The sequence below is a fragment of the Poromitra crassiceps genome (assembly GCF_964638095.1).
Source record: "Poromitra crassiceps genome assembly, contig: HAP1_SCAFFOLD_1140, whole genome shotgun sequence".
In the NCBI taxonomy this organism is placed as follows: Eukaryota; Metazoa; Chordata; class Actinopteri; order Beryciformes; family Melamphaidae; genus Poromitra; species Poromitra crassiceps.
Window position 1 is genome coordinate 1 of NW_028151270.1, and position 21866 is coordinate 21866.

The 21866-nt window shown below is 44.4% G+C and overlaps 2 protein-coding genes across 2 annotated transcripts; one reads left to right on the forward strand and one right to left on the reverse strand.

Moving 5' to 3' along the window:
* Positions 1 to 3759: 3759 nt before the first annotated feature.
* On the forward strand, positions 3760 to 10216 carry LOC310771740 (laminin subunit alpha-4-like; the record flags this gene model as incomplete). Its single annotated transcript, XM_083664276.1, has 6 exons — positions 3760 to 3897; positions 5502 to 5661; positions 5836 to 5966; positions 7712 to 7805; positions 8543 to 8662; positions 9622 to 10216. Coding segments are annotated over 6 exons (786 nt in total), but the record flags the coding sequence as incomplete, so codon positions are not given.
* Positions 10217 to 10776: 560 nt separating this feature from the next.
* LOC310771741 (uncharacterized protein) lies at positions 10777 to 21127 on the reverse strand (the record flags this gene model as incomplete). The annotated part of the gene is made up of 4 exons (XM_083664277.1): positions 21012 to 21127; positions 20284 to 20383; positions 18944 to 19621; positions 10777 to 10802 (listed from the first exon to the last, which is right to left on the reverse strand). The coding sequence occupies exons 1-4, from the start codon at positions 21084 to 21086 to the stop codon at positions 10777 to 10779; spliced, it is 879 nt and encodes a 292-aa protein (XP_083520403.1). The 5' UTR covers positions 21087 to 21127.
* Positions 21128 to 21866: the final 739 nt, after the last annotated feature.

A 21866-nucleotide genomic window follows, 5' to 3' on the forward strand; every position in this document is an offset into this window, starting at 1 on the left:
TATGGTGTGTGTCTGAGTGTGTTTTCTCTCTCTCTGTCAGGTGTTTGTAAAGCTGTGTGTATAGTGTGTGTGTATAGTGTGTGTCTGAGTGTGTTTTCTCTCTCTCTGTCAGGTGTTTGTAAAGCTGTGTGTATAGTGTGTGTGTATAGTGTGTGTATGGTGTGTGTCTGAGTGTGTTTTCTCTCTCTCTGTCAGGTGTTTGTAAAGCTGTGTGTATAGTGTGTGTGTATAGTGTGTGTCTGAGTGTGTTTTCTCTCTCTCTGTCAGGTGTTTGTAAAGCTGTGTGTATAGTGTGTGTGTATAGTGTGTGTGTATAGTGTGTGTCTGAGTGTGTTTTCTCTCTCTCTGTCAGGTGTTTGTAAAGCTGTGTGTATAGTGTGTGTGTAAAGTGTGTCTGAGTGTGTTTTCTCTCTCTCTGTCAGGTGTTTGTAAAGCTGTGTGTATAGTGTGTGTGTATAGTGTGTGTCTGAGTGTGTTTTCTCTCTCTCTGTCAGGTGTTTGTAAAGCTGTGTGTATAGTGTGTGTGTATAGTGTGTGTGTATAGTGTGTGTCTGAGTGTGTTTTCTCTCTCTCTCTGTCAGGTGTTTGTAAAGCTGTGTGTATAGTGTGTGTGTATAGTGTGTGTCTGAGTGTGTTTTCTCTCTCTCTGTCAGGTGTTTGTAAAGCTGTGTGTATAGTGTGTGTGTATAGTGTGTGTATGGTGTGTGTCTGAGTGTGTTTTCTCTCTCTCTGTCAGGTGTTTGTAAAGCTGTGTGTATAGTGTGTGTCTGAGTGTGTTTTCTCTCTCTCTGTCAGGTGTTTGTAAAGCTGTGTGTATAGTGTGTGTCTGAGTGTGTTTTCTCTCTCTCTGTCAGGTGTTTGTAAAGCTGTGTGTATAGTGTGTGTCTGAGTGTGTTTTCTCTCTCTCTCTGTCAGGTGTTTGTAAAGCTGTGTGTATAGTGTGTGTGTAAAGTGTGTCTGAGTGTGTTTTCTCTCTCTCTCTGTCAGGTGTTTGTAAAGCTGTGTGTATAGTGTGTGTGTATAGTGTGTGTCTGAGTGTGTTTTCTCTCTCTCTGTCAGGTGTTTGTAAAGCTGTGTGTATAGTGTGTGTGTATAGTGTGTGTCTGAGTGTGTTTTCTCTCTCTCTCTGTCAGGTGTTTGTAAAGCTGTGTGTATAGTGTGTGTGTATAGTGTGTGTCTGAGTGTGTGTTTTCTCTCTCTCTGTCAGGTGTTTGTAAAGCTGTGTGTATAGTGTGTGTCTGAGTGTGTTTTCTCTCTCTCTGTCAGGTGTGTATAGTGTGTGTGTATAGTGTGTGTCTGAGTGTGTTTTCTCTCTCTCTGTCAGGTGTTTGTAAAGCTGTGTGTATAGTGTGTGTGTATAGTGTGTGTATGGTGTGTGTCTGAGTGTGTTTTCTCTCTCTCTGTCAGGTGTTTGTAAAGCTGTGTGTATAGTGTGTGTGTATAGTGTGTGTCTGAGTGTGTTTTCTCTCTCTCTGTCAGGTGTTTGTAAAGCTGTGTGTATAGTGTGTGTCTGAGTGTGTTTTCTCTCTCTCTGTCAGGTGTTTGTAAAGCTGTGTGTATAGTGTGTGTGTATAGTGTGTGTGTATAGTGTGTGTCTGAGTGTGTTTTCTCTCTCTGTCAGGTGTTTGTAAAGCTGTGTGTATAGTGTGTGTGTAAAGTGTGTCTGAGTGTGTTTTCTCTCTCTCTGTCAGGTGTTTGTAAAGCTGTGTGTATAGTGTGTGTGTATAGTGTGTGTCTGAGTGTGTTTTCTCTCTCTCTCTGTCAGGTGTTTGTAAAGCTGTGTGTATAGTGTGTGTGTATAGTGTGTGTCTGAGTGTGTTTTCTCTCTCTCTCTGTCAGGTGTTTGTAAAGCTGTGTGTATAGTGTGTGTGTATAGTGTGTGTCTGAGTGTGTGTTTTCTCTCTCTCTGTCAGGTGTTTGTAAAGCTGTGTGTATAGTGTGTGTCTGAGTGTGTTTTCTCTCTCTCTGTCAGGTGTTTGTAAAGCTGTGTGTATAGTGTGTGTGTATAGTGTGTGTCTGAGTGTGTTTTCTCTCTCTCTGTCAGGTGTTTGTAAAGCTGTGTGTATAGTGTGTGTGTATAGTGTGTGTCTGAGTGTGTGTTTTCTCTTTCTCTGTCAGGTGTTTGTAAAGCTGTGTGTATAGTGTGTGTGTATAGTGTGTGTCTGAGTGTGTTTTCTCTCTCTCTGTCAGGTGTTTGTAAAGCTGTGTGTATAGTGTGTGTGTATAGTGTGTGTCTGAGTGTGTTTTCTCTCTCTCTGTCAGGTGTTTGTAAAGCTGTGTGTATAGTGTGTGTGTATAGTGTGTGTCTGAGTGTGTTTTCTCTCTCTCTGTCAGGTGTTTGTAAAGCTGTGTGTATAGTGTGTGTGTATAGTGTGTGTCTGAGTGTGTTTTCTCTCTCTCTGTCAGGTGTTTGTAAAGCTGTGTGTATAGTGTGTGTCTGAGTGTGTTTTCTCTCTCTCTGTCAGGTGTTTGTAAAGCTGTGTGTATAGTGTGTGTGTGTAGTGTGTGTCTGAGTGTGTTTTCTCTCTCTCTGTCAGGTGTTTGTAAAGCTGTGTGTATAGTGTGTGTATGGTGTGTGTCTGAGTGTGTTTTCTCTCTCTCTGTCAGGTGTTTGTAAAGCTGTGTGTATAGTGTGTGTGTATAGTGTGTGTCTGAGTGTGTTTTCTCTCTCTCTGTCAGGTGTTTGTAAAGCTGTGTGTATAGTGTGTGTGTATAGTGTGTGTCTGAGTGTGTTTTCTCTCTCTCTGTCAGGTGTTTGTAAAGCTGTGTGTATAGTGTGTGTCTGAGTGTGTTTTCTCTCTCTCTGTCAGGTGTTTGTAAAGCTGTGTGTATAGTGTGTGTGTGTAGTGTGTGTCTGAGTGTGTTTTCTCTCTCTCTGTCAGGTGTTTGTAAAGCTGTGTGTATAGTGTGTGTGTGTAGTGTGTGTCTGAGTGTGTTTTCTCTCTCTCTGTCAGGTGTTTGTAAAGCTGTGTGTATAGTGTGTGTCTGAGTGTGTTTTCTCTCTCTTTGTCAGGTGTTTGTAAAGCTGTGTGTATAGTGTGTGTCTGAGTGTGTTTTCTTCTCTCTGTCAGGTGTTTGTAAAGCTGTGTGTATAGTGTGTGTCTGAGTGTGTTTTCTCTCTCTCTGTCAGGTGTTTGTAAAGCTGTGTGTATAGTGTGTGTCTGAGTGTGTTTTCTCTCTCTCTGTCAGGTGTTTGTAAAGCTGTGTGTATAGTGTGTGTCTGAGTGTGTTTTCTCTCTCTCTGTCAGGTGTTTGTAAAACTGTGTGTATAGTGTGTGTCTGAGTGTGTTTTCTCTCTCTCTGTCAGGTGTTTGTAAAGCTGTGTGTATAGTGTGTGTGTATAGTGTGTGTCTGAGTGTGTTTTCTCTCTCTCTGTCAGGTGTTTGTAAAGCTGTGTGTATAGTGTGTGTCTGAGTGTGTTTTCTCTCTCTCTGTCAGGTGTTTGTAAAGCTGTGTGTATAGTGTGTGTGTATAGTGTGTGTCTGAGTGTGTTTTCTCTCTCTCTGTCAGGTGTTTGTAAAGCTGTGTGTATAGTGTGTGTGTATAGTGTGTGTCTGAGTGTGTGTTCTCTCTCTCTGTCAGGTGTTTGTAAAGCTGTGTGTATAGTGTGTGTCTGAGTGTGTTTTCTCTCTCTCTGTCAGGTGTTTGTAAAGCTGTGTGTATAGTGTGTGTCTGAGTGTGTGTTCTCTCTCTCTGTCAGGTGTTTGTAAAGCTGTGTGTATAGTGTGTGTCTGAGTGTGTTTTCTCTCTCTCTGTCAGGTGTTTGTAAAGCGTGAGGGAGAGAAGGCCAGTCTGATCGTTGACGGCATCAGCGCTCAGTCCAAGAGAGTCCCAGGAGGAGACCGGATGCGTCTCAGCGGCCCGCTGTACATCGGAGGAGTCCCGCCCTCTCTGACGGTAACACAGCACATTCAAAGTCCCGCCCCCTCTGACGGTAACACAGCCCATTCAAAGTCCCGCCCCCTCTCTGATGGTAACACAGCCCATTCAAAGTCCCGCCCCCTCTCTGACGGTAACACAGCCCATTCAAAGTCCCGCCCCCTCTCTGATGGTAACACGGCCCATTCAAAGTCCCGCCCTCTCTGATGGTAACACAGCCCATTCAAAGTCCCGCCCCCTCTCTGACGGTAACACAGCACATTCAAAGTCCCGCCCCCTCTCTGACGGTAACACAGCACATTCAAAGTCCCGCCCCCTCTCTGACGGTAACACAGCCCATTCAAAGTCCCGCCCCCTCTCTGACGGTAACACAGCACATTCAAAGTCCCGCCCCCTCTCTGATGGTAACACAGCACATTCAACGTCCCGCCCCCTCTCTGACGGTAACACAGCACATTCAAAGTCCCGCCCCCTCTCTGACGGTAACACAGCCCATTCAAAGTCCCGCCCTCTCTGACGGTAACACGGCCCATTCAAAGTCCCGCCCTCTCTGACGGTAACACAGCACGTTCAAAGTCCCGCCCTCTCTGATGGTAACACAGCACATTCAAAGTCCCGCCCCCTCTCTAACGGTAACACAGCCCATTCAAAGTCCCGCCCCCTCGCTGATGGTAACACAGCCCATTCAAAGTCCCGCCCCCTCTCTGACGGTAACACAGCCCATTCAAAGTCCCGCCCCCTCTCTGATGGTAACATAGCACATTCAAAGTCCCGCCCCCTCTCTGATGGTAACACAGCCCATTCAAAGTCCCGCCCCCTCTCTGATGGTAACACAGCACATTCAAAGTCCCGCCCCCTCTCTGATGGTAACACAGCACATTCAAAGTCCCGCCCCCTCTCTCCTGTTTGTTTTGGGGACTACGGATGGAAATTAGCCTCGTGCCATGTGCAACGTGTTCGAGCCTCGTGCTCGAGTCTCGTGCTATATCTGGCAATTTTTACACTCTGATTATGTTCTTTGTGTCCATTAATTTTGCACTGTCCCGTCTAAATAAACAAATCAAATGTCAAATGTCTCTCTGACGGTAACACAGCACATTCAAAGTCCCGCCCTCTCTGATGGTAACACAGCACATTCAAAGTCCCGCCCCCTCTCTGACGGTAACACAGCACATTCAAAGTCCCGCCCCCTCTCTGATGGTAACACAGCACATTCAAAATCCCGCCCCCTCTCTGATGGTAACACAGCACATTCAAAGTCCCGCCCTCTCTGATGGTAACACAGCACATTCAAAGTCCCGCCCCCTCTCTGACAGTAACACAGCCCATTCAAAGTCCTGCCCTCTCTGATGGTAACACAGCTTAACAGTTGGACAGTGAAAGTTGTCATCTTCCAAAGGAAAAAAAAACACAATTCAGAGGAAGGAAGTTTGATGGTATTCGACCAATCACAAGTGGGAAAATGAGCAGCTATCCCACCTTATTTTGAGCGGATATCCTGCCTTATTTTTTTGTACCAGCTATGAGAGGGGTAGGGCGGAGCGTTTGTAAATGTTGGGAGCCAGTGTGTGTGTGTTGGTTGAGAGAGCTCCTCTCACATTTGACCTCTTGTTGTGCTGCAGGCTCCAGGCTCTGGGGGGTTCGTGGGCTGTGTCAGGGACCTGAAGCTGAACGAGGCGCCCGCAGGAAGCCCCTCCCACAGCCAGGGGGCGTCGCCCTGCTTCCTCAGCCCTCTGCAGGCCGGGGCCTACTTCTCCAGCCAGGGGGGACACATCACCATCGGTACTGATTGAACACTCGCTCTATATACACTGTTTGTTACTGAACACTCGCTCTATATACACTGTTTGTTACTGAACACTCGCTCTATATACACTGTTTGTTGGGTTTGTGTCTCGCTCGCTGTCTGTCTGTCTCCTGTGTGTGCTGACCCAAGCCTCTCCTCCCTCCCTGCAGACGAGTCCTTGGTTTTGGGTCGGGACATGGAGATCCAGTTGGAGGTTCGGCCCGTCTCGGACTCTGGGCTGCTGTTGCATTCTGGGACATCGGCGGACCGCCACCTGACTTTGGTCCTCAACCAGGGAGAGGTAAGTTCAACCAACTGACCTTCAACTCCAGACTTTGCGTTTGCTTTTATTCAAACATCAAACACACAGAAAGGAAAGAAAGCAGAATGAATGTATCTGGACATGGATGAACCCAAATAACATGGCACTCTGTAAACAGCATGTTCTGATGACCTTAGCTTAAGGTCGTAGTCGGAGTATCGTAACACGTACGGCCGTCCAACTGCTTGACGATGCGTCCTCTAGCTTCCAGTGGGTGTTGCCAACTTGTTTACAGAAGAGAAGATGGCTGCCAGCGGTAAAAAGACATCCTTAGGCTACATTCAGACCAAAAGCGTTTTTGGAGCTGCCAGCGTCTTTCTGCAATTCATTCTCTATGTAAGGACGCGCTAGACGTGCTCCTCTTTTAATGAACGCACCTGGCGTTTAAACGCTGGTGGCGTCTGTTGTTTTTGGAGGAGCGCTGTGGGCGTTTTAAAGCTGAAAAAAGTTGAACATTAGAGGAAAAGCGCCCTGCTCGTCTTTTTCACTCTTCCTACCTTTTCTCCACCCGAGGGATTTTCAACCTCCGCTGCTGCCAGAATTGGAAATAATCTGGCTTTCGTGTTAACAGTGAACAACCTCAAACAGACAAAACCAGCTGGCTACCGTCCGTGTGGTCGTTGTGTTCTGATCTGTACTGCACGAGACTACAGGGGAAAACAAACGGAGCACAAAAAAAACGCTCCGTGCGCTGTTTTGTGCACAATGGAAGCGCTCTCAACATGATTTTCATAACGTTCTGACTGAAAAAAAAATGTGTGGTGTGAATGTCCCCTAACACGTCACTAACATGGTAGAAACATGACAGAAGAAAAGATGGCTGCCAGTGGTAAAAAAAATGTCCTAACATGTCCCTAACGCAGTCGAGCAAGGAAGAAGCAGGCCACCATTCCAAAATGTCCTTTCAAAAAAGTCACCTGGGACGGCACAACGAACGTTTCAGCATTAAGCCTTCATCAGCGTTGTCAACGCAGACAACGTTTTCGTTAGCTGGGTTTTACGCTTTTAATTTGAAGGCGGAAAGGGGAAATGGTGTGATAGTAGATTGAATTGACACTGGTCTGTCAATTCTATCAGTTCACACGTACCATTTCCCTTTTTCACCTGCAAATTAAAAGTGTAAAAACAGCTAACGAAATGTGAAGCCTCGAACTTTCTGGATTATAAAAGTAGTATAATGTTAGAGAAAACAGCCCCCAGCCATGCAGTTTTATACAAATTTATTTCCAAATGCTTTGGGATTCAACTTGATCAAGCTTGGTCAGAAAAAATCTTGTATATTCAATGGAAACAGCACCCGTGCGACCTGTCGCATGCAATGCTACCTTCAAGCATGAGGACGTCTGAAACAAATTATTTTTCATCCACCTATATTAAAATGAGTTACCTAATTAATCAAGTATCTAGTTAGGTAGCTAGGTGATAGGAGCTCACTTGAGTTACAGACAGACGCATTGTCTTATTCAGAATAAGGTTAACAGCCAGATTATTGTAGTCTATGTAAACATATAGTCATTGTGGAGCTTGTCTCCCTGTGTTCAATGGTTGTTGCCCTTGAAGTTGTCTGTCTGTAAAACAAAACCTGAAAGTGTGTGTGTGTGTGTGTGTGTGTGTGCGTGTGTGTGTGTGTGTGTGTGTGTGTGTGTGTGTGTGTGTGCGCGTGCGTGCGTGTGTGTGTGTGTGCGTGCGTGCGTGCGTGCGTGCGTGTGTGTGTGTGTGTGTAGGTCACTGTGTCAGTAAACAGTGGCAGTGGTGAATTCTCTACCTCCTTCACTCCTGAAGAGTCTCTGTGTGATGGACGCTGGCACACGGTCACAGGTCAGTACACACACACACCTACACATACACACACACACACACACACACACACACACGCATGCACACACACGCACGCACGCACACACGCACACACACACAAGCACAGGTGAGTTGACTCAGCAGCTGTTTCCTCAGCAGACAGTAACTCCCACAGTCATGTAGCTGACACAGGAGGCTCAGTAGCTTTAGGCCGTTGATGCATAAATTGGCTGTTGCTGAAATCAAGCCTGATCATGTGACCACTAGACTAGGCCATACTGTCGTAGTTGTGGGTTCGAGCCTCAGTCAGTTACAGAGTTTTGAAAGTGGACACCCAGACAAAAGACTGAAAAGCTCAGGGAAAAGCTGTCTTGAGAAGTGTTATGAGCAGAAGTGATATGAGCAGAGGATTATGAGAGAGGAAACCACAGACAGCTGAACTTTGACCCACGTTGACATTATTTTGTGAGGTGAACGAGTGCTTGTTTGAACGTGTGCATAGCGTGTTCAGTGTGTGAGACTTTGAGAGCGACACAAACCACAGTCAAACTCCTTGCATGTGTACATATTGGCCAATAAAGCTGATTCTGATCATGTATAGCCCTTTGAGTTGCATCCTGTGTATGAATGGTGCTATATAAATATAATAATAATAATTATTATTATTATTATTATTATTGTTATTATTATTATTATCATCAATGTACAGCTTGTTGTTGTTGTTGTTGTTGTGATGTTGACGAGCCGCCTGTTTGCAGTGGTGAAGAAGAACAACGTTCTGCAGCTCCACGTGGATGCAGCCAGCGAGCACAGCGTGGGCCCCAAACAGAGCCGCTCCGCCGGGGGCAAGGACACCGTCTACCTGGGGGGGGCGCCTGGTGAGCACAAACATACACCACCAACCCCAATCGCCAAAACAAAACATGGCATTTTACATGTCTGAGAACCAGGAATATTTACAATATCAACGTCAAAATGTGACACAAAACGTTAGCAACATAGGCGAAGTTTGAACTTAAAATCTAGAGGAAAATTAATCATTAGGATACCAGCAGGTGCATTTTCGTGGCCCCATGGACGTATTCTAGTTCTGTTTATAGGCTACTAGTTTCTGGAGTGTGCATGGACTTGGAGGATGCGTGGAGAGAGAGAGAGAGAGTGAGCGAGGGAGAGAGAGGAGCAAACTAACGTTAAGTAGCCTAATGACTATAGCTAGAACAAGGCATTCAAATAAAATATGAGTTCTGTGTTATAATTAAACATATTTAAATCCTTACATGCATTTTTGGCTATGGCCACAACCCCCTAAACCAACGCAAACTTTGCCCATGGTTGGCAAAATACATTTCTAAAAGGTGGCATTTTACGTGGATAAACTCAATGTCAATTTGAAACAAAACACATTAATTAGAAAACCTTGCTGCCTTTCCAATGTCAAACGCAATTAAAACAACTTGGTTATGTTTAGGCAACAAATCAACTGGTTATGGTTTGGTTTGGGGTTCAAACCAAAAGTAAAAAGAAAACGTGCGGGAGTTGAACATGCGCTCTCTCGCTTCCCAGACGGGGACGCTACATGAATTGGGATCTATATAGTCTCAATTAGTGGGAATAAGACACACGTTTCTGTTGCAGGCCCACTTTGTCATTTTAGACTCATAAGATGGGTGGATTTTTACATTAAAAAAATCTGGAAAAGGATATCAGATCTACGAAAATGGCCCAAATCTGACAGATCACAATTCTGTTTTCACACTGCTCTTTCTGTGCAAAGAAAAAAGGACAGTGCCTTCGTCTCGCCTCCCTCAACGTGATTGTTCCTCTGTCTGTCCACCAGGTGGCATTGTCGTGCCCGGTCTCCCTGCCGGCCTGCCCTCCTTCCACGGCTGCATCCGCCGAGCGACGCTCAACCACCGGCCGGCCATGCTGTCCAAACCTCTGGCTGTCCATGGAGCCGTGGGCACACAGGGCTGCCCATAGACACACACACACACTACACTACACACACACACGCACATGCACACATACACACACGCAGACACACTCTTACCCTCACATTCCCCAACTACAAATTACTGGTGGTGGTGTCATGTTACTGTAGCTAATTTAAAAATATATATATAAATATTTATTTTTTATTTTTCAGAAGAAATGTATATTTTTTATTTTTCCGTTTGTCTTCATTATATTACTGGTTTGTTTTTATTGCTACAGGGTGCTAAGAGAAACTGACAGCTGTCTGAGGATAGAGATGCACTGATACTGATACAGGATATCAGGCCGATACCGGGCTGAAACAGGGGAGAGAATAATAATGCCAATATTAAAATATCAAGATATCAAGAGTGAAATCAGATGTCAACAGAGCCACATAGCACAGGATCAGGACTGAAATCAGATATCAACAGAGGCACATAGCACAGGATCAGGACTGAAATCAGATATCAACAGAGCCACATGGAGCACAGGATTGTCTGCCTTTTTTAAACAAAAGCAGATGTTTCATGATGAGATATTAAGCATCTCAGTTAGGACTGGGCGATATGGACAAAATGAAATATCACAATATTTTTGACCAAATAACCCGATATCGATATTGTGACAATATTGTAGGGATGACTATTGGTGCCTTCACAAAATATTTACCGTACACAGTTTTCAACTATTAGCAAAATAACAGAATAGCTAGAACAGTCTGGTAAGTTCAGGAAAATTACATCATACATTCTGTAATGCAGACTTTAAAACAAGGACAGACAACACTTATGTCATATTCACATTATATCCAAAATCTATATAATTATATATATATATAATTATATATAATGTATAATTATATATAATTATACATTATATATAATTATATATATATATATATAAAATGCTCTATAACTGTATTGACAGTAAATAAAGTGGGTATCATGCATCTCTACCTGAGGAAATGAATACTGAGTCGGTACACTGTGAACGCCTTCACACACGAGCAACGTCCTCAGGCAATGTAGACGGGCAACGTTGCTGCAACACGGACAACAGCAATACACAGGATGTAGCTGAGTGCACCTCAGACCAGAAATCCATCAACTTTTTTCAGAATTGCCGTCTACATTGCTGAAAGATGTTGCCTGTGTCTAACGGCCTTACTAGTCTTCTGTTCTTTACTCCAAAAGACTTTCACTAGTCTGATGAAACTATTAGAGCTTCACATCTGTAAGAGACACCGCAGCTTTTAAAGAGTCCAAACTTCTGACAGGAGCCTTCTTTAGCCCGGATGTTAAATATCCTGGTTCCACCATGACTTCACAGGTTAAACTGGCTGGTTCCACCATGACTTCACAGGTTCACTGGTTCCACCATGACTTCACAGGTTAAACGGTTTCCTTTTCATTGAACATCTCCTTCATCCAAAAGAAAAATAAACTGACAAATTAACAGATGAAAACTTTACAGCTTCAGTTTTGGTTGTAAATTCTTTGTGGACAGGGTCTTTGTTTTATGTACATTTTATGCAAATCACACTTTCTGAAATGACAAACTGTATCCCATCAATCATGACAGAACCATCTAGCAGAGAAAATGAAATCCTTACACACCATATGAAATTATATAGTATTGCACATTTTATATATTTTAGTATAATCTAAATCTAAAATCTGGATTTGTATGAGGGGTTTGAAAAATCCCCACAAAAAAGATTTGACACTATAACTGTAAATGAAGTTATGTGAGCACATCCCATCAGTTTCACCAACAAGGCTGCAATTTTATTTATTTTTATTTCCCCCCAAAACTGCCTTAGTCTAAAGATGCTTTATGGGAATAAAAAACGGACAAAATTAGTTGGATTAGTTTTGTAACCTGACTTTCAACCATTTATTTGAACATAACCTTGTAACACAAATGTGTACTCTAATCTGTACATTTGAAATGCAAAATGCATGTGTGATACATTTTGCTGACTTGTCTTGAATTTTGGCGAACTTATTGTGCAATTATTTTGGCAGTTTTTTATTCCCGTATTCCTCTTGGAAACTGAGGTTCAGATCTTAGCCACAAAGCTAAAATCTGCTTTTATTTTTAACTGTTGAAATACAGCTTTTCATTTGTAGATACTTTCGCCACTTGCCTTCCCAGGCTGCAGAGTGTGAAGCCTGTGTGAAATAGAACTGTCCATGTTAATATCTGTCACAGTAAGAATAAGCTGCCCCTCCCCCCCCCCCACACACACACCCCTCCCCTCGTGTGTTGTCAATGTATTTCTAAATAAAGCTCTTTCATACAAACCTCTCCTTCCAAGTGTTCCTTTCACATCCACAAATGAAGCGCTGGAGCAGAGAGGAGAGGATCTCGGCTGCGGCTTTTTGTGATAAATCATAAAAAATCTCAATGATTGATTTATTGATGTCTTTATTTCAGACTCGTAGTCCATAGAAACGTACAAAAATTACAATACCATACAAAAGTACAATAATTACAAGTATAAAATAGATAAGAAAATAAAAAACATCAGAGTTTCAGCTTCACAGATGAGGCTGTATTAAGTTTCAGCTTCATAGATGAGGCTGTATTAAGTTTCAGCTTCATAGATAAGGCTGTATTATAACATATTTACATGTAAGCTTTCAAGCCAGTGCAGCCTGAGTCTAGATGTATACCTAGTGCAACACTTCACCGGATTGGTGAGAGCCTCAATGATGCTATTCTTATAGACTTTTCAAGTCGACACATACATTTATACATAAGGTTCCTTAGAACCGCTTGAAAGGTATTGACTCTTGCAGCCACAAACATCTCACTGGCACTGCACCATCTGGGTCTTTTAAGTAATATACGCATAGCATCATTATAGGCTACCTGAAGCCTTTTCAGGCTTGCCTTTTTGTAGTTTGACCACAAGTGGGCAGTGGCGTACAGTAGGCTCTGAATAAGGCAATTTTCACATCCTCTGTACACTTACTGAACTTGCACACAATTTCACCCCATCACATTCAATAAGGTTATTATCAGACAATTTGAAAACAGGGAATTCTAGACTTCGGTCCTCTTTTGTTCTGCATATTAGAACCACACTCTTGCTGGCATTATATTTAATATCATTTTCCTTGCCATAGTTGGTGCATATATTAAGAAGCTGCTGGAGACCAGCGCTACTCGGACTAAGTACCACAAGGTCATCCGCATACATTAAATGATTGACTAGAGAATTCCCAACAAGGCAGCCAGTGTTACACACATCCATTTGCTGTGACAAATCATCCATATATAAATAAAAAAGAACAGGAGATAAAATTCCCCCGTTTCACGCCATTGCTTACTCCAAATGGAGCCGAGACACTATTGCCCCATTTTACTTGCATTTTCTGTTTTGCATACCAGTAGGCCAACAGTCTCACAATGTAACATACCAGTAGGCCAACAGTCTCACAATGTAACATACCAGTAGGCTAACAGTCTCACTATGTAACATACCAGTAGGCTAACAGTCTCACTATGTAACATACCAGTAGGCTAACAGTCTCACTATGTAACATACCAGTAGGCTAACAGTCTCACTATGTAACATACCAGTAGGCTAACAGTCTCACAATGTAACTTGGGACCCCTCTTTCACTCAACTTGTCGAACAGTTTACTGTGATTTACACGATCAAAAGCTTTAGAAGCATCAATAAAACACATAAAGACAGTAGAGTTTTGTCTTCTATACTTGCCTACAATTTCCTTTAAACCATATATACACAGGTCAGTGCCATGCTTGGCTTTGAAGCCAAACTGATTATCAGTGGAGTGAATGAACTGATTTATTCTATCCAGCAGAATTATCTCCAGGACTTTAGACAGTATGCTGGTTAAAGCTATAGGTCTGTAGTTGTCCAGGCTACTGACCTTACCAGCTTTGTCCTTGATCACTGGGACAAGTAAGACATAATGTCTTACATGTCGTCGTACTTTGCGTGATGATTAAGAAAAATTATAGAAAAGGTAAAAAAAAACATAAAGAGGGCTGTTATAGCGCCACCATCTGGTCCATTGGTGTCATTTTTTCGGGGATAGTATAAGACCCCTCTGTGCACCTCCCTGCCAAGGTTCGTAGCTGTACCTCGTATGCTTTCCGAGATACAGCAAATTTAATGCAAGATTTTGCCAGATTTATCGAAACCCTATGCAAGTCAATGGGAAAAAAACTCGCGCTTAGAGCCCAAACCGCTTGTCCAAACCCTTACAAAAGTCACAGCAACCCTGTCCTCAATGAGCCGCACCTTTTGAGTTCTGGCATGTCTATGTGGTGTGAAAACTGTGGGAGTTATTATTATTTATTAGAAAGAAAGAAAAATAATAATTATGTCAGACTTTAAGATTGTGCCTTGCTTTTTTTCACCAAGCAGAATAATCTTAGTAAAGCTGCGTTCACACCATTGAGTTATAATATGAATGGAGGGAGTGTCCCTATCTCCTCCCTGTATGTCTTATTGAAGCCAAAATCCGGCCAGATCAGTGAACCAGAGTTTGCGCAGTAGCTCCCTTGATTGAACCTCTGAGAGCTCCACGCCCCTCTGAACTTTCTTATGTAGAGATGCTGTTTCTAGAATGCGCACAGTGCGTTGTGTATTTATATACAGTCTAGCTCTGTAAATATGACAATTTACGTTGTAATATTTTTTGTCTCGCCAAAAGTAACCAGGAAGATTCCCACTATGAGATCAGTTTATCAAAATGACGCCTGTACGAAAATCAGATTTTGGTTGTCGGAGATTTCAGACCTCCGGGCTGCTGCTGACTGCTGAGTGCTCTCAGCGCGGGCCGGAAGTGGAGGCAGGCCTCACTCACCTTCAGCCTCACTGGGGGGATTGCTGTGTTGACTAAGCTAGCCTAATGTTTTCGTGGCATTTTGATTAACTTTATAATTTAATTCCTTTTGGAGCAAATGTTGGTTTTACAATTCTAACCTTGACGCTTTACGCAACGTTGTTTGCTGGTATAGTGTTGTGGGTAGTGCCGCCTGTAACGTTCTCCGTTGTCGGACTCTAAAATACTAAATCTCTAAAATACTGTTGTTTATGCATATTTTCACATTACTTTGAAAATATATGCAGAGTAAATGGCAAAAGGAGATATACAAATCATTTCTGATGTATAATTTTGAAATTTCCATAGTTAAAAACCTGTCATTTGACACCAGAATCATCAAAATCGCCCTGGACAGTGAAATCCTATGGTAAAAATGGCTGAAATGGCAGCCATCTTTAAAATGGCAGCCATTTTGAAATTTTCATGGAATAAATCTGGCTTCTCTGTGGTCATAAATGTATGGTTTGATAACAAGATCATTCATATTGGAAAATTCTACCCAAAGTTGCCCCCAAAATAGTGTTTTCAGGCTGGAAATGGCGGCCATCTTGGAAAAAAATAAAATTTCTGCGTGGCCAGTTACTTTTATCAAAATAACAGTCCACAAGGAGTATTTGTGCCAATTTTGGCGCTTCTTTCCGGAAGCGACCTATAGGTGCTGTTTTGAGCCCCACTATGAGAAATCTGAGGTACAGGTTCATCTTTAGATTGAACGTGTCTCAGAATGTTATTATTAAGTTGCTCACTGATCCTGGGCTAAGCACTGTGATATACCAGTCACATGGAAATTCTGGTATGACTCTCTTTTATAATGTACTTTTGTTCTTTTATTGTGCCCTTATGTGCTTTTTGTAATTGTGTATGTGTCATCTATGGACCAAGCGTCTGCCAATAAAGGTTTGATATGATATGACAGGCTGACAGCTGACATGACAAAAAAAAGAGTATAAAAAGTGCATTAAAACGAGTATGGCTCTATAAGCTCCCCTTACGCGTGCGTCCCTCCTGACACATCACCTCACCCTCTTGTGAGTATATCTGTATTACGGAATTTACAACGTAATTGCCGCTTTTGAGCATTAAGTAGAAGAATTAAGTGTATAGTCTATAGCCAAATCTGCCCACTTCTCCACCCTCATCAACAGCACCAACAGGAACCCCCGTACTCTCTTCTCCAACATCAAAAAGCTCCTCCAACCCCCGGACAATAACACACTCTCCTCCCCTGAACTCTGCAACTCATTTCTCCACGCCTTCAACAGCAAAATCTCCAAAATCCACTCCTCCCTGACTGCCTCCATCGCCAACCCCTCCGCCTCTCCCCCCCCCACTATCATCTTCCCTCCCCCTGACCTCCCCCCTCCCCCCTCCCTCACTGTCTTCTCCCCTGTTGACTCCTCCCTCATCACCGACATTATCACCGCCTCCAAGTCTTCCACCTGCTCCCTCGACCCCCTCCCCACCCCCCTGACCAAGGCCTGCCTCCCCGCCCTCATCCCCCACCTCACTGCCCTCTTCAATCAGTCACTCTCCCAAGGTCACGTCCCCTCTGTCTACAAACTCGCCGCTGTCACCCCCATCCTCAAAAAACCCACCCTCGACCCCGCCAACCTCTCCAACTACCGCCCCATCTCCAACCTACCATTCCTCTCCAAAACCCTCGAGCACATCGTCGCCACCCAACTTCACTCCCACCTTCACTCCCACAACCTCTACGAACCCCTACAGTCTGGCTTCCGTCCTTACCACAGCACCGAAACCGCCCTCTCCAAAGTCATCAACGACCTCCTCACCTCCACTGACTCTGGTGCCCTCAACATCCTAGTTCTACTCGATCTGAGCGCAGCCTTTGACACTGTGAACCACTCCATCCTCCTCCAAAGGCTGCGCCAACTGGGTGTTGAGGGCACCGCACTGGACTGGCTCACCTCATACCTCACCGACAGACAACAGTCCATCTCCCTCTCCGGTCACTCCTCCACCCTCTCCTCTGTTTTGCAGGGGGTCCCCCAGGGCTCAGTCCTCGGCCCCCTGCTCTTCCTCTGTTATATACTCCCCCTTGGTCATATCATCCATCAATTCAACCTGGACTTCCACTGCTACGCCGATGACACTCAGCTCTACATCACCACCAAATCCCTCCAGAACCCACCCCTCACCCACATCAAAAACTGCATATCCGCAATAAAAACCTGGCTAACCCACAACTTCCTCCAACTCAACAGCGACAAAACTGAACTCCTCCTCATTGGCACCAAATCCACCCTCAATAAAACCGGACCCATCACCCTCACCATTGACGACTCCACCATCACCCCCTCCCCCCTGGCACGCAACCTTGGTTTCATCCTGGACCCCACCCTCTCCTTCGATCCCCACGTCAGCTCCGTTGTCAAAACTTCATATTTTCATCTCCGCAACATCGCCAAAGTCAGACACTGCCTCTCCCCCCCTGCTGCTCAATCCCTCATCCATGCCTTCATCTCCTCCCGCCTCGACTACTGCAACTCCCTCCTCACCGGCATCACCTCCCGTTCCCTCCATAGACTCCAGATGGTCCAAAACTCAGCTGCCCGCCTGCTCACTCACACCCGGTCCCGCGATCACATCACCCCTGTCCTTCACTCTCTCCACGTCAAGCAACGCATCGACTTCAAATTACTCCTCCTCACCTTCAAAGCCCTCCACAGCCTAGCCCCCCCCTACCTGACTGACCTCCTCATCCCCCATCGCCCCTCCCGGACACTCCGATCCTCTTCTACTGCCACCCTCATCATCCCCCCATCCAGACTCAAAACCTTTGGTGACCGTGCTTTCTCCCGTGCCGCACCCCGACTTTGGAACTCCCTCCCCCAGACCGTCCGAGACTCTCCCTCACTCCCCACTTTCAAAACCCGACTTAAAACCTACCTGTTCAGCCAAGAAACTCATTCTGCAGAAATGGAAGTCCCCCACTCCACCCTGTTTTCAGTTGTGGTTGGCGGACATGATCTCCATTATACGAATGGAGAGACTCAGGTTCTTGAGGACCAACTCACCTGGGAGATTTCAAACTATTTGGGACCCGTTTCTGGCCTACCTTGACAAGGTTAGGGGTGATGGGTGACTCGCCCGGCCGGTCTTCCTCCCTCGCGTGGGATCCCACTCATTTATATATGTATATATATTTACAAGCATAATTTATGTATATTTACAAGCTGTAACTGGTGGCACTAGTGTATGTATGTTTTTTCTTTCTTTTCTTTTACTGTATCTGTGTTTGTTTGTTTTTGGTTTGTTTTTCTGTGTTCTAAAAAATATAAATTGCTAAATAAATAATAATAAAAAAAATAAAAAAACTACCTGTTCTCCCAAGCTTACAACCTCCCCTACCCCTGACCACCTCCTCCAAACCATCACCCTCTGCCCCCCCCTCCTTCCCCCTCCCCCCCCTGCCCCTCCCTCCTGTTCTCTTCCTCTCCTCTGCTTCTCCATACAACCTTGCCCTGAACACAGTGGCGCCGGAACGAGTTAGCAATAAGGGGGACTCAATTATTTTTTATTAAAAAAAAAAAAAAAAATATTCCGACGAATACGATTCAGTATTTTTCCTTTTCTCACTCTTGGTGACCTGCTCTCCCTTTAGGTCATTTTATAATTACACTACAACAGACAGCAACACAGGCAGAAACACTGAACTTATTATTATTATTATTATCACTTCGAAACACAGTGCAAAACTTGTCATCTCAACACAAAAATAAAATAACAATAACCGTATACGATTATAGCAGCAGCCAATGACAGTGAGTGCAGTACAGAGTCCAGGTCTGTCCGTCTCAGGTGTAATAATCCAACAATGATCACGGCTTTAACAAGCATCACAGGCTGTGTAAACAGTGTAAAGTGGGCTCTAAGTGTCAGGGGCAGTTGCCCCCTTAGATTAAAAAAAAAAAAAAAAAAAAAAATTAGGGGGACCAAATTTTAAGGGGGACAAAATGTCATTACATTACATTACATTACGTCATTTGGCAGACGCTTTTATCCAAAGCGACTTACAATAACACATTTTTTGTCAGCAATAGAGCAATCAACTATGGAGCACAGTCTATGACAACTACAACTTCTGAAGGAACAATGGTACAAGTTTAGGTTAGTGGTACAAGGTTATTTTTTATTTTTATTTTTTTATTTTTTTTTAATAAGGAAAGAGAGAGAACGAAGTTAGATCAAGAAGGGCCCAGATGGAGCCTGAAAAGGTGTGTCTTTAGTCTTTTCCGGAAGATGGGCAGTGATTCAGCTGTCCTGACCGAAGGTGGAAGCTCGTTCCACCATTGAGGTGCCAGGGACGAGAAGAGTCGAGATCGGGATGAGCGACTTTTGAGCCCCCGTAGCGAAGGAGGGGCGAGGCGACCTGCACTGGTGGAGGAGCGAAGGGAGCGGTGAGAGGTTTGGAACCTGACCATAGATTGCAGGTACAGGGGAGCTGACTGGTGTACTGCCCTGTAGGCCAGTACCAGTGTCTTGAATTTGATGCGGGCCGAGATGGGAAGCCAGTGGAGCTCCTGTGCCGGCGCCGGCGCAGGCGCCGCCACTTGAACAGCAACAACAAATGCGCCGGTATTACACCTACAAACACACAAACAACTAGGATTTCAACAGTTAACACCTCGTCCAGTGTCACCATGACAAGGAGGTCTGGGAGATGGACTCTGTTTTGTCCTCTGTAAGGTAGCACCGAGGCCTGCGAGGACCTGCCCGTGCCGTAACGTAGAGCTGTTGCAAGATGCTCACAGTTGAAATCAAAGACGTGGTAGACCCACTTTGTTTTCCCCTCCGCCAACCTTATGGCATCGCGCACGATGTCTGCCCCGGGCCGGGCCTCGTCCTCGTCATCCAGGATGTTGTTGATTATCCACTTGCTTGTCTTGACCACATCCAACAGCTTTTCCTGCTTCATCATGACCCTTTCATTGGTCAGACTGAGGGATCCTGATGACAGAGCCAGGGCTAAGGATGGGGTGAGGGGTAGGAGGACATGGAACAAGGAAAGAGACAACAGTTAGGGTTTGTGTACTGAGCATCACCACTGTTGTGTGATAATGAGCTCTTTAAATTGTTGTTGTTGTTGTTGATCAATTATGTAGACTATTGCAATAAAAAGGAGGAAAGACACCACCACAGTCACAGAAATGATGCTATGGAAACAAAACAAAGTGTACTCCATCAGATCCCCCCATTTCCGTTGTTTTCCTCCCACCAACCCATTCCACCTCCACCCTCTGATCTCCAACATGATGAACTAAGGCAGTGTAGAGAGAGAACAAAAAACGAACAAAATAAAAATACACAAAAACCATAAAACAGACGGATAATGTGCTCTACACACTCCTCCCAACCCAAACCAGGAACCCCATGACCAATGTGGATATAAACAAACAGCATTCAGACATAAAAAAAAAGATATAAAAGCTCTCCTTGAGCCATGATAACATCCACAGGAAATAATTTAAGTTTAATTGAATCTTACATGTGGGTCAGTTAACCAAACTAATGAACCAAGCCATTCAGTCACAGTGAATCTTTTTGGATCTCAAATGAAGGTATATTAGGTCCAGGACTGGCCTTTGGTGAGTATTTGGGAATAGCTGTTGTGTAAAAGAAAGACTCACCGGTGCCTGACAAGTGAACAACTTCGCCATGACCGATGTACAGAGCCCAGTGCTGATAGAGTCCACGGAAGATTTCTATCAAGTCCCCTTCCTTTGGCTCCTATTTGGGTTGGGAAAAATAGAAATAAAAACAGTGATTTTTTCAGTATCAGTTTATGTTTTGCAACAAAGCAGGTTTGCCTGCTGGACACTGATATAAACTGGGAACTGGTTTTATGTAAACATGTTGCATATAGGAGCTGCAAAAGTGAGTGATTGTCAGGGAGATGAACAAGACCAAATATAAAAAAGGACGGTGCAGATTGAGACGCTGCTATACCAAGGGCGTAGGTTTGATTTGGAAAGTGGTGGGGACATGAATTCTTGGACTTGGACCCCCTAGGGGGGTCCGGGGGCTTCACTGCTTCACTGACTTCACTGCACTCCGTCAGGTCCCCCTCAGTCAGAGCTGTGTAGATAGAAGAGTCCCGACATCTCCATTCACTCCAATGGACCAGTTTTTTACTCTAAAGAGTTCCAGGAAGTAAGGTCCTGGATTAAGCAGCACTGTCGAGTTGCAGCAAAATAGACAGTTTGTGTTGTACTCTGAAAGGGTTTTTCCCCCCTTGAATCAAATTGTATATTATCAGCGGTGAAGAGGGCCGGGGAGAGAGGGCAACCCTGCTGGACCGAACGAAAGTAATGGAAACCTGGTTGACTGATTCACAGTATTAATAGGATTCACTAACCTGCTCCGCCCCCCACAGACGAGGGGCATCCACCACTACCATCATCAGCACCATCAGCGACCACGAGCCCCGCATCACCCTCCCAAAGAACAGTAAGACCTAAACCCCTGAACCCTGCAATAAAAAAACAACGCAGATTACATTTTTTTCGAACTCTCAACCATGCTAAATTAATTTGGGACACACGTTCGAAACCCAAGGGACTGCTAATGGGTCACATCAACATCCGTAGCATATTAAGTAAGGCCGAGCAACTGGAACATCTGTTAACGGACTCAAATATTGACATTGTCGGCATTTCAGAAACCTGGCTGACCCGGGCATCACCTATTGCTGCCATTAATATTCCAGGATTTAACATGTTCAGACGAGATCGAGGGGTGGGCAGGGGGTAATGATCTACGTCAAGGATTGTTTGAAATGTGAATTGATTGAATGGCCGACAGGGCTAGATATAGAATGTATTGGCCTCAAAGTAATCCTTTCCTCTGAAATGTCCTTCACTTGAATCTGCATGTATCGCCCACCCTCCTCGAAAATTATATATATTATAAAACATTTTCACTTGGCATTAACAATAGCTAACACGTTCAATTTGACTCTAAGAAACACTATATTGAAATAATATTCTTACCTCTTTGAGTCAGATGCAACTGTCACCAAAGCTTGTTCAGCAACTGCGTAGATGGAACTTCCTCTATTCGGGGGTGCATGGGAGGGCGGCTCATAGGGCGGCTCATATTCTCTCTCTCTCTCTCTCTCTCTCTCTCTCTCTCTCTCTTTCTCTCTCTCTCTGTCTCTCTCATGTCTCAAACACAAAATGGACATTTACATTTACTTAACTTACATTGATTA